General features: G+C 40.6%; 1 protein-coding gene across 3 annotated transcripts in view; it reads left to right on the top strand.

The window, feature by feature from the left end:
* The first annotated feature begins 3,132 nt into the window (after nucleotides 1-3,132).
* DTWD2 (DTW domain containing 2) overlaps nucleotides 3,133-11,685 on the top strand; it is a 143,233-nt gene continuing 134,680 nt past the window's right edge. For 2 of the 3 annotated variants that reach the window (XR_012124841.1, XM_073221123.1), the window contains exon 1: nucleotides 3,133-3,671. Coding sequence is in view for 2 of the 3 variants with exons in the window: in XM_073221123.1 (XP_073077224.1) it covers nucleotides 3,451-3,671 (221 nt within the window). In the remaining variant the exon portion in view is untranslated. Of the gene's footprint in view, nucleotides 3,672-9,026; nucleotides 9,118-11,685 lie in introns of all 3 variants that reach the window. The other variant, XM_073221124.1, reaches the window with a different exon arrangement.

Genomic DNA, 11,685 nt, shown 5'->3' with positions numbered 1-11,685 from the left:
ATAGTCCTTTAAATTTCATGGTGCAGCCAGTGAAAAAGTCGGACAGCCTCTTGTGTATGACTGTGGACTACAGGGAATTGAAAAAAGTCACACCCCCTTTGCATGCTGCCATCCCCTCTACAGCAGCCATTCTGGACACCCTCAGCCATGAGCTGGGAGCATATCATTACATTGTAGACCTTGCTAATGCTTTCTTCTCTATTGACATAGCGCAGGAACGTCAAGAATAGTTTGCCTTCACATGGGAAGGCCAGCAGTGGACATACACTGTCCTTCCACAGGGATACCCCCACAGCCCCACCATCTGTCACAGACTTGTAGCCCAGGCCTTGGCCACATGGAGGAAACTGTAAATCGGTGGTTGTTCTCACTACATTGGTGATGTCATGCTCACGACTGATTCTCTTGCAGATTTAGAAGGGGCAGTTCCTAGACTGCTGCAACATCTACAGGAGAAAGGATGGGATGTGAACAACAGTTCAGGGACCTGGTTTGTCTGTAAAATTGTTGGGGGTTGTCTGGTTGGATAAAACTAAAGTTATTCCTGAAGCAGCCGTAGATAAGGTCCAGACTTTCCCTACTGCTACCACTGTGGCAGTCTTATAAGAGTTTTGGGGTCTTTTGGGCTACTGGAGAGTGTTTATCCTGCACTTGGCACAAATTGTGAAGCCCTTATACTGGTTGATATGAAAGGGCATCAGGTGGATTGGGATGAAACGTGCAGCTGCTTTTACTGCTGCTAAGCAAGCAGTCAAGACTGTACAGGCCTTGAGTGTAATAGACTCATCAAGGCCCTGTGAGATAAACGTTCATGTAACTGAAGATGGTTATGGATGGAGCCTTTGGCAGCAGCTTTAATGGACACACCAACCTATTGGATTCTGGTCACACCTCTGGAAAGGAGCAAAGTCTGTTACACCTTGATAGAGAAGCAACTGGCTGCTGACTATCACACCTTGCTGACTATGGAGCCCATCACCAGAACAGCTACAACCAAGGTAATAACCCCCTATCGCATCGCGGGGTGGGTGCGAGACTGGAGCCAAGGGCCATGGAGTGGTGTGGCACAGACACGTACACTGGCCAAATGGTTTGCATATTTGCAGCAGCATAGCACCGTCTCCAGTAGCCCCATAAGTGGAGAGCTCCAATGCTTATTAGGGCCAGTGACATATATGAGTGGAAAGCAGGAAGAATTTGCTTTTGAGCCATTGGTAGCCGAGACTCCTTATCAGGAGGGAAAAGCCCCTATACCTGAAGATGCTTGGTGTACAGATGACTCCAGTTATGGGCAGCCCCTGAAGTGGAGGGCTGTGGCTTTTCATCCTAAGACTGAGACAATATGGATGGAGGATGGAGAGGGGAAGAGCAGCCAGTTGGATGAGTTGCAGGCAGTATGGCTCGTAATCACCCAGGAGTCTTCCCCTATAGTTGTCTGCACTGACAGCTGGGCCATCTATGAGGGATTTACCCTGTGGCTACCATGTCAACTGGATGGTTGGTCACTGCCACTTTGGGGGCAAGAGTTATCGCAAGACCTATGGGCCTCTGGTCAGACTAAGACTGTTACTGTATATCATGTGACTAGCCATTTGCCTTTGGCATCCCCAGGGAATGATGAAGCAGACACATAGGCCCAGTTGTGTTGGCTAGAAGGCAAGCCTACCTCTGATGTGGCCTAATGGTTATATCAGCATTTGTTGTATGTAGGGCCAAAGACAATGTGGGCTGTAGCCTGTCAGTAGGGCTTGCCATTGACCTTTGAAGAAGTCAGCAGAGCCTGGTAGGAGTCCCTTGTGTGCTCTAAGAGCAACTTACACCGAGTCCTGCAGCAACATGGGACAGTAGTATAGGGCCAATACCCCTTATCAGGTGGAGCTAGACTGTATTGGGCCTCTGTCCATTTCAGAAGGGTATCAGTAGGCCATGACGTGTGTGGACACAGCTACTGGGCTGTTGGTTGCTTTTCTTACCCATCATGGAGATCAGCAAACCACCAAAAGAGGCCTAAACCATTTCTTTGCAGCCTATGGCCAGCTGCAGTTGATTGAGAGTGATCAAGGCACCCACTTTACTGGACACACACAGGGGCCATCGCGGATGATGGGGAGCAAGTAGATTGTGAGGTGAGGTTTCTGGAGGGGTGGGCTGTGGGTAAAATTGCAGTTTTTCCAGGATATCTTTCCTGGCCTTAGTGCATTTCCATGTCAATAGGTGTTTCCCAGGGGAGAGAAGTAGTCCATCCCCATATCAATATATGTTTACAAGGGGGAGGGAAGGCATATCTGGACTGGAGAGGTTGGGTGAGGCCCCCGTTTGCAGCCTGTTTGTGAGAGACCTGGTTGAGCCTAAGTGGATGATTGCTTATAAGAAATAAATGGGTTTCTCCCACTTTTTTTTCTCCCTTTGACTGATTTCAGTTGCAAACGTAATTTGCCCCAGGCTGGAAAATATTTTCCCCTCAGAGTTACAGTGGTTAAGTGTCCTTTGTTTTATAATTTATTCATCATAGCTCTAGAATCAATCAAGATTGCAAAACCTAGATGACTCATGAAAACTTTTTATTTTTTTGTTTAAATGTTGAGTATTGGAAGAATAACAAAATAGTAATAAATGGAAAGAATCAGGGAACCATTTAGTCAGTATTCCTGCTTTCATTCTAAGGTGGACTTCATTTTGAGGTTTGAAAACCTGCAGGTATACTGCCATTATGTAAGGGCTTGTAAAGTTGGTCAAAGTAGTTATCTTTCTATGGCTATTTTTTTCTTTTCTTAACCATACAAATCTCAGCCCTCCTACTGCCTCCTTATCTAAGGGGACTTGGACAACTTAAAAACCTTATTTAACAAACATTTGGAGTTTAGTGTAAAATAGTACGCTTTGTGCCCTGGAGAAATATCAAGAAATAGAAGACAAAGGACACAAGTCCCTCGTCTTCTAGATCAAGAAGTTCACGTGAAACGGACGGGCTGTGAGTCTGGTTTACAGTCCGCACCACCTCTCCTTCGTTGGCCATCAGCTATCATGTACATCAGTTGCGCAACTGCTCTGTATAGTCACCTAACTTTTAAACTGCCACCCTGAGGCGGAAAACGCTGAACATTTTGTTTTCGGTTTTAAATGGGTGGAAGTCAGTAAGGTACATTCCGGTTGCTCTCCGAGATGTTTTCAGAGAGCTTTCCTTCTGTCTCACCGTCCCTTAACCTCACCGGCTCCCGAGGACAATCCACACCCAGCTTCCGGCTTCCGCGTGAAACACCTCCCTGGGCTCCGACCAATGGGCTCGTCTCTTCCGCGCGGTGGGCGGGACCTTGAGCCTGGATTGTGGAGACCCGCCTCCCATACGACGCAGGCGTCCGTGGCGCCGCGCGGCGCGTTTTGGTTCTTCAGTGTCTGGCGCCCCCCGGCGGCAGCGGAGCCTTAATGTGATAGCCACACCGGGCGCGCACCATGGAGCCGCAGAAAGGGGCGCGAACAACTGGAGGCCCCGGTGCGCGGCTGTTGGGGGCCTCGTCTCAGACGCCTAACGAGGAAGAGCGGCGGGAGGGCGGAGCAGAGCCGGCGGTTGCCGCCCCAGGCGCGGGCGCGGAGGCGGGCGGCGCCAGTGCGGACGGGCTGTGGGAGCTGCCGGTGGAGCCGGCCCAGCGGAGGCCCGAGTGTAGCCGCTGCAGGTGATCGGGGGGAGGCGGGGCAGGAATTGAGGCGGCGGAGGCGTGCGCAGAGGCTGCAGCGCCCCCTGCCGCGGAGGCGGCTGCTTGGCTGCGCCCCGGGGAGCCCTGGCTCTGGCTTCCCTCTTGGTTTCTGAAGGTCTCCAGCTATCACTTGTCTCCCTGGTGCCCTTCTCAGTTTCACCTGTTAGTGCTTCTACTTCCTCACCTCGGAACCACTCTGCGGCTTGTCGTCAGATCCTACACTGCCCTGGAATGGTTCTCACTAAAGTGGCAGGGACCTCCAGAGGGAACATCCAGGGCGTCCTTGTCTGTTCATATTTTACCCTCTTGGCAGCATTCGGCCATGGAATACTCACTTCTTGCAGCACTTTTTCTTTGGCTTCTCTTCTCTTGTCTGACTTCTCAGGCCTCGTCGTCTTTGCCTGGTCCTACCCAAACACTAGTTGTTAGGCTTTCCTCAGGTCTTGGTTCTCCATTCTCTTCTCTTCTCACCCCATACACTTCGCGCAAAGTGAACTCCCCAGTATCTTCAGCCAAAAACTTTCTCCTGAGCCCCATACCTGAGCGTTCATTTGACCAGTGTTTGTTGAGTGCTTGATCAATCACAGGTAATGCAGTGGAGTCTGTGTCCGCATGGGGTGTTGAGTCGGCTAACTGGCTACAGACAATAAATCAGTAAACAAGCAATCAAATATGAAATTACATGTTGGAAAACAAAACCCAGCAGTGAAGGAAAGGAATGGGATGCTATGATAGGAAGTTCCAGGATGTTATAAAGATTTCTGAGGAGATAGCATTTATATTGGGATTTGAAAGATGACAAGGATCCGTCCCTGAGACAAGCATTCCAAGAAGGGGAGCCGGACAGACTGGTTGAATGTCTTCACCACTTGAGTACTTGGAATATCGTACTTTGGACATTTGACCTTTTCCCAGGGCTGGATTGCAAGGCCTCAGAGGAAGCAATCTTAAGTGTAAGGATCTTTTTCTATTTTCTAAAGCTACTATGTATAATAGACATTCAATAGCCCTTTGGAAGATATATCATTTGTGTCTAGAAAGGACTGTATTTGAACAGAAGTGGTGTGCTAATGTAATTTATTTAAATAAATTGTCTGAAGATGTTAGGAGACAAACTTAAAAATGCTGTGAAGGATTTGAATGTTGAAAGAAAAGTGTTTCAGATATAAATTCAGGGCTAAATTATGCTAGCTTTATCAGTAGTTTTTAGTCTGTTCAGAACTGCTAATTGTAAATGCTAATATATATTTTAAAAAATGAGTCTCATGTTTAGCAAAGATTTATAATTTTACTGATATGCTTCCCACCTCAATACACTTTATTTTTTAGGACAGTTTTAGATAAACAGTGATAATGAGTGGAAGTTTCTCATATGCCCCCTGTATTATCAGTATTCCCCACAGGAGTGGTGCATTTGTTACAAGTGATGACTATATTGACACATCATTATCATTCGAAAATGTGTCTTTTATTATTTATGTCTTTTATAATTATCACTCAAAACAGCTGTAGTTTACAGTAGGGTTCATTCTTGATGTTTCACATATTTTAACTTTGTATAAATTTATTATAGCTACCATTATAGTAACATACAGTATATTTTCACTGCCCTAAAAATCCTCTTTGCTCTCCTTTTTCATCCCTCCCTACCCCTTAACCTGACTCGCTTTTTAAAAAATAAAAATGACTTGCTGGATATTAGATTGTGTTTCAGCTGTATTTAGTTAATACTTAGAATTATGATTCATTCCAACATTTCTGCACTTTGATTTTCTAATGAAATCTTCGACCTTTTAAAAACTCTTCTTTCTCCTGGCATAGACTGAGAATACAGTTGTAGAAATATGGAGAATATTGAGGTGTTTTCAATAAAGTATTAACTAATTGATGGCTCTTTAAATTTTATTTCATTAGGCTGTTATGGTTTTACTAGTTGCCTGGGTGAACTTCTTTATGTATGTGCTTATAATAGGTTTTACATCTAAAATGTCTTCTTAGATTTGAGTGATCAGTAAGGCATGATTACTTGGCCATTTACTTATAAACGGTATTAATTTCTTTGAACACATTATTATAATTGTCGCAGTCCAGGGGGTCCCAGAAATTGGTTTTGTTGAGAAAGCATAATCTCAGTTTAACTTCTCAGTAGAATCTTGCTCAGTAGAAATACCACATATCTTAAACATGAGTGGAATAGTGTTTAAAAGATCCCATATTAACTTGTTATTGCAAGCTACAGATTGTGTAAAGGTGTGTTCCTTTTTTTAAGGGGACCGGCATGTACAGAAGTAGTGTACACAGTGCAGTGTATGCAGAGAGCTTGCTGGAAAGGAAGGAGTGGAGAGAGATGAGGGTGCAGAGATTTGTGGTAATTGCACTGGGAAGGGCCAGATAAACTATGTCAGGGAGTTTGCGCCTAATGCACTAGAATCCAATAAACCAGCCACCGAAGCATTTCTGTATTTGAATGGTGGTGACAAGTTTGACTTCTGTAAGGGGCTTTAGCTGTCATGATTTTTACTCTGTTTTATTAAAAAAAAAAATGCTTGACTCAGTAAAAGGCTTGACTGGAAAGAGTTAGGGCCTTGTTCTGGTATAGAGGCTAAGGCATCTTAATTATGCCTTCATATCTTTTGTGGATATTGCTTTGAGCCTGAGGACAAGAGTTAGAAATCACTTGCAAATTATTGGTCTTAAGAATGTTGGAATAATGTCTCAATACAGACATTTTTAAAAATTAAAAAAAAATTTTTTTTACATGTGTCCAAAGGAGGGAAACAGCAGGTGGAGCATGCATACAAACTGATGCAGATAGACCCCAAGGTGGAAATTCTCTCTCCACTGCTTTCTTCCCAAAAAGGTACAAAGTTGTAGTGAGGATTGTAAAAAACCACACCAATATATTTAGCACACAATTATTAAGCACTGAGCATCTGCGGGTTACCTAGCAGGCCTAGGTATTTTATAGACGATACTTTGTTTCTCCTAACAACTTTCTGAAGTTGATGATATTGTTAGCTTTTAAATGATGAGGAGGTAGAGGTAACAAGCAAGTAGCGGAGCTGGGTCTCCAGCTGCAGTCCTCTTGGCTCCCAACTCTTACAAGCACTTGACCTTGCTCCATGCTTGCTGGAAAGCCTTATGATTCTGTTTGCAGAGTAGATGTAGGCACCAATTGAAGTGGAGCCACTTAGGCTGCAAGAGTAGCTCTTTAAGCTGAAGTATGTTTACTTCAAGCTTAGTAACAAGAAGCCTGTGCTATTCCCTTTTTTTAAAAAAATTGAGATACAATTGACATGTAACATGTAAGTTTAAGGTGTACAGTGTGTTGGTTTCCTACATTTATTGCAATGCAGTTACCACTGGTAGTGTTCATCATCATCACATAATTATCATTTCTTTTTCTGTGGTGAGATGGTTGTAGATCTAGTCTCAGTTTTGAAGTATGTATATAGTACAGTGTTGTGAACTATAGCCACTATGCTGCACATTAGATCTGCAGAAGTTATTCATCTGGTTTCCAGATTGTAACCTTAACAACATCTAGCACCTTACTCCATGTATTATTTTAACCTTTCATTATTCTTCAGGTGTGGATATTCTGGAGGAAAAAGTGGTAGGGATGAAACCATGAGAGAGGCAAGGAGGAAAGACTGCAGGTGATTAAGCATGTGGGTGCTGCACTCTGGCAGCTCACAGATGTTTTGTTTTGAACTGTATTTTAAAGTTATTAAGTTAATTGCTAACAGTTAAAAGTCAAGATGTTTTTATATAAAAATCCAGATTTCTGGCTTCTCTGAGAATGTGAACATCTTGCAGCTTGGGGCCCACCTTCCTGGCTGTTGGCTGTGCTGAGGATTGGCTGTGCCCGGAAATTAGACGTGATCTGTCCAGGTCACCACAGCTCCCAGTCAGTACTGCTGAATCGGTGTGTTGATTATTAACTCCCCGGACCTCGTTAGCATTTGATTTTTGATTCTGGTCTTTTGTACATCACTGTGGTTGGTCGGCCTGAGAGGCCAGGTAAAATCAGTCTGCAAGTTTGGTAGATAAAAGTGAAAAATGGTAATTCTCAAGACAGTTCAGAATAACTGAGATTGTTGAATTGATGTCAACACTTAGGGTAAAAATACAAGCTGTTTTGGTAAATTTAAAATTAACTTGGTCATCGATAATTTTTAAGGTAAAAACTTAGATAATATGCAAATTTAATTATTTGTGCTTATCAGAAGTTTTGTATTTCCAAGTGAAGGTTATCAAGTTAACTTGTTATTTCCTGTTAGTGCAGAAATGTGTTTGTTTTTTGAAGTAGTTCATTTGCAATATGAGTGGAAAACTGACTCACAAATTACTGTGCAAGCTAATTGTATGTTCAAAGTTGAGCAAAGATGGTCTATGTCAAGAGGGAATTTTTTCCTTAGTCTTAATTAAGTCTCCAAAGAGGAGTGACCAATTGAAAAAACCTCATTAGAGCTTTCTAAATGTTTATTTTCTCTAAGAAAAATAGGAATTATATCATTACCCTCTGATAGAAGTTTTCTCCAAAGAACATCAAAGTACAGTAATTCTTAGTATGTTTGCTCAATATTAATAATTCATAGTTCTATTAGTGCTTATGCAGTGAGGGAATATATTCAGAAATTGTCTAGTCTAAACTTAAACTTTGATATTATTTAAAAAGAGTTCAGAGATTGCAAGGTGATTTTATGTGTACATTTTATTTTATGGTATACAGTATTATATTAGTTTCAAGTAAACAACATACTGATTTGACAGTTATTTACACTATTAAATGCCCACCCCAATAAGTGTAGTTCCTATCTGCCAACTTAGAAAGATATTACAATATTGTTGTACATGTCCATTTTTATTTAATATGTAAGACAAGTTTGTGGGTTAAATTGTTATTCCCTTTTATAGACTCAAGGTCTGGTGACCAGTAAGCTGCTTTAGCTCTCATATTTTTATTACTATACCACATAATAATGAATTACACTGAAATGAACAGTTTGACTGCCCTTGTTTTTCTTTGTATATAATTAAATACGTCCGGTGAAGTATTTCTTTGCCTTCTTCTCATCCATGGATTCTTTTCCTTTTCCTTTGCCCATGGCTATTTTTAATTATTTTGGAATCAACAATTTTAATTATTATCTTTTTAGGGTTGTGCTTTTTTATCTCCTGAATCCTTTACCTGTTTATCATTTCTATTGATGGCTCTTCACTTTTCAGTCAGAAAGGCAAATTTGAAGATATTACTGATAGGAATTTATTGTTTTTTCTTTGCTGAGTTTTTTCCTTTCTTTGTTTGTTTTTGTTTTTCTCTGTTGGAAGACGGTGGAAAGATTGTGGGGAAGGAGGGAGCAGTAAAGTGAAGTGAGTAGAAGAAAAGTTGCAGGATTGCTCAGGGAAGAAAAATGAAAAGGTATGGAATGAGTCCCCTGATGCAAAGGGTTAGAGGGATTGCTCTGAGGAAAATGTCATGTTTATGGAGATGTGCTAGTTGACAGGCTGTTTTTTTAAAAATTGTATTATATATATAACATAATGTTTATCACTTAACTATTTATAAGTGTACAAGTCATTGGCATTAGATATATTCAGAATGTTGTGTAACCATCACCACTATCTATACCCAAAACTTTTTCATCATCCCTAACATAAAATCTGCACACATGAGGTAATAACTTTCCATCTCTATCTTCACAGCCCTTGGTAACCTCTATTCTACTTTCTGTTTCTATGAATTTGCCTATTCTAAATTCTTCATGTAATCATAGAATGTTTGTCGTTTTGTGTCTGACATTTCATAGAGAATGTTTTCACAGTCTGTCCTTGTTGTAGCATATATAATTTCATTCCTTTTTATGGCTGAATTGTATGTATATACCACTTTTGTTTATCATTATCCATTCATTTGTTGATGGATACTTGACTAGTGTGAATAGTGCTGCTATGAACGTTGGTATACAAATTTTCTATTGTAGTTCCTGCTTTTCTTTTGGGTACATATAGGAGTGGAATTGCTGGGCTGCAGTTAACTTTTTGGGGACTTGTCAAACTGTTTTCCTTAGTAGCTGTAACCATTTTACATGCCCACCAGCAATGTATAAGGATCTCACACAAACCCTGTGCTCCACAAATTTAATGGTACACAGTTTACCTAAGTAGTTAACAAGCAAAGCATATATATACTCTTTCATGTATTTGCAATTGAATCTTTCATGCAAACTCCCAAGCAGAAGAAATCACTGAAAAAGATGCAGTGATTAGCATTGTTCTAGCAGGTCACGAGTTCTTTTCTTTTTCTTTAAAGTAAGGTATAAGTGACATATAACCTTATATTAGTTTCAGGGCTATAAAATAATTATTTGATGTTTGTATATATTACCTTATGTATGTATGTATAGTTAGTATAACCTTATGTCTTTATAGAAAAATTTTTTCTTATGTTGAGAATTTTTAAGAATTTTTTTATGTTGACAGTTTAGAAATATCACTGCAACTCCAGAGTGATACAGTTTTCTTAGCACAGATATACATGATGTCAGTATGCCTTATTTCTGGCGGGGTTAACCCTAAGCACTTGGCGAGGTGAAGTCTGCTGGGTTTTTCTACTGGTTACTCTTTTCCCCTTTGAAATTAATAACTGTCTTTGGGGGAATGTACTTTGGGACTATGCAAATACCTGTTTTTCCTTGAATTTCTGTTCACAAATGTTTGCATCCATTAGTGGATCTTGCTTGTGACAGTTATTGCTATGGTGTTCTAATGGTGATTTTCTGTTTACTACATTCTTTCTATATTTATTGATAAGAGTTTTTCTATATGCAAGAGCTATCTCTTTTTCCTATTTATTCAGTTTACTTATATCTCTATGGGATCATGGTCATTTATTTTATTCTCTGGGTTATAATCCAAAATTATTATTGTTTATTTTGCTGCTCAAATTGTTCCTCTTGGTCTATTGGGAACTCTTTCAGATTGGCTCCGAGGCTCTTCCATACTTACCCTTTTTTTGAGAACTTATGTTCTGGCACCATAAGATGGTTCAGGCTTGTATTTTCCCTGTCCCAGACATAGACAGGGAAACCACTTCTCCAAGAAGCCCTGACTTACTGGAGAATAATATTAGAAACTACGATCTGGGCACTAGGTGTGTTCATTGTTACTGGATTGTTCATCTTATTAGTGGGCAGAGGTAGAATATTTATGTATATGTACTGACCCATGCATAAATCTACATTTACATTTTTAAATCTGTGTGTGTGTGTGTGTGTGTATGGCCATGTGTGCATATATGTGTGTATATATATAGCCATGAGCTCCATCCAAAACCACCAGGCTCATTCTAGCTTTCCTTCTCTCTCTGCAACTTCTTTCTTTGAGAGTGAGAAACCTGGCTCTCATCTGTAGCATTATCTTTAACACATAGCATATTGTGTTATCTGTGGCCTATGTAGGATATCTATACCATAATATAGCATATTGTTTGTCCAACCCTACAGTTGTTTCAGTATTGCTAACTCATACCCATACTAACTGACGTTTGGTTTGTAGTTCTGGGGAGCTGTTAGGGAAAGCAGCATATGATGAGATAGATCTAATGGCGACTACTTTTAGTAGTTTAATTGATTTCAGTATAGCTCCTGATCTTTTCCTCCTATAATTTTTTTTGACTTTGTCTTATAGATGTAGTAAAGAGATAAGACTGGCATTGTCGCATATTATCCTCTAATTTGTGTGAGTATAGTAAAAAGAAAATGTTAAACAGCTTTTCTGGTAAAAAGATCTGAAAGCCACAGATTATTAAAGAAACCTTAATGTGGCATCTATTCAGTGTTTCTTTTGAAAACATTTTTTTTTCTTAATATGAAAGTGATGTATGATCAGTAAACAAAGTTACACATTATGGAAATATATAATGGAGCATATGGAAATTCCTTATAACCCCTTATAACAACCACTACCCACCCACATATACCAAATAACT

The sequence above is a fragment of the Manis javanica genome, chromosome 14 (assembly GCF_040802235.1).
Source record: "Manis javanica isolate MJ-LG chromosome 14, MJ_LKY, whole genome shotgun sequence".
NCBI classification, from domain to species: Eukaryota; Metazoa; Chordata; class Mammalia; order Pholidota; family Manidae; genus Manis; species Manis javanica.
Note: the sequence above shows the minus strand (reverse complement) of the source record. Positions and strands in the feature narration are given on the sequence as shown.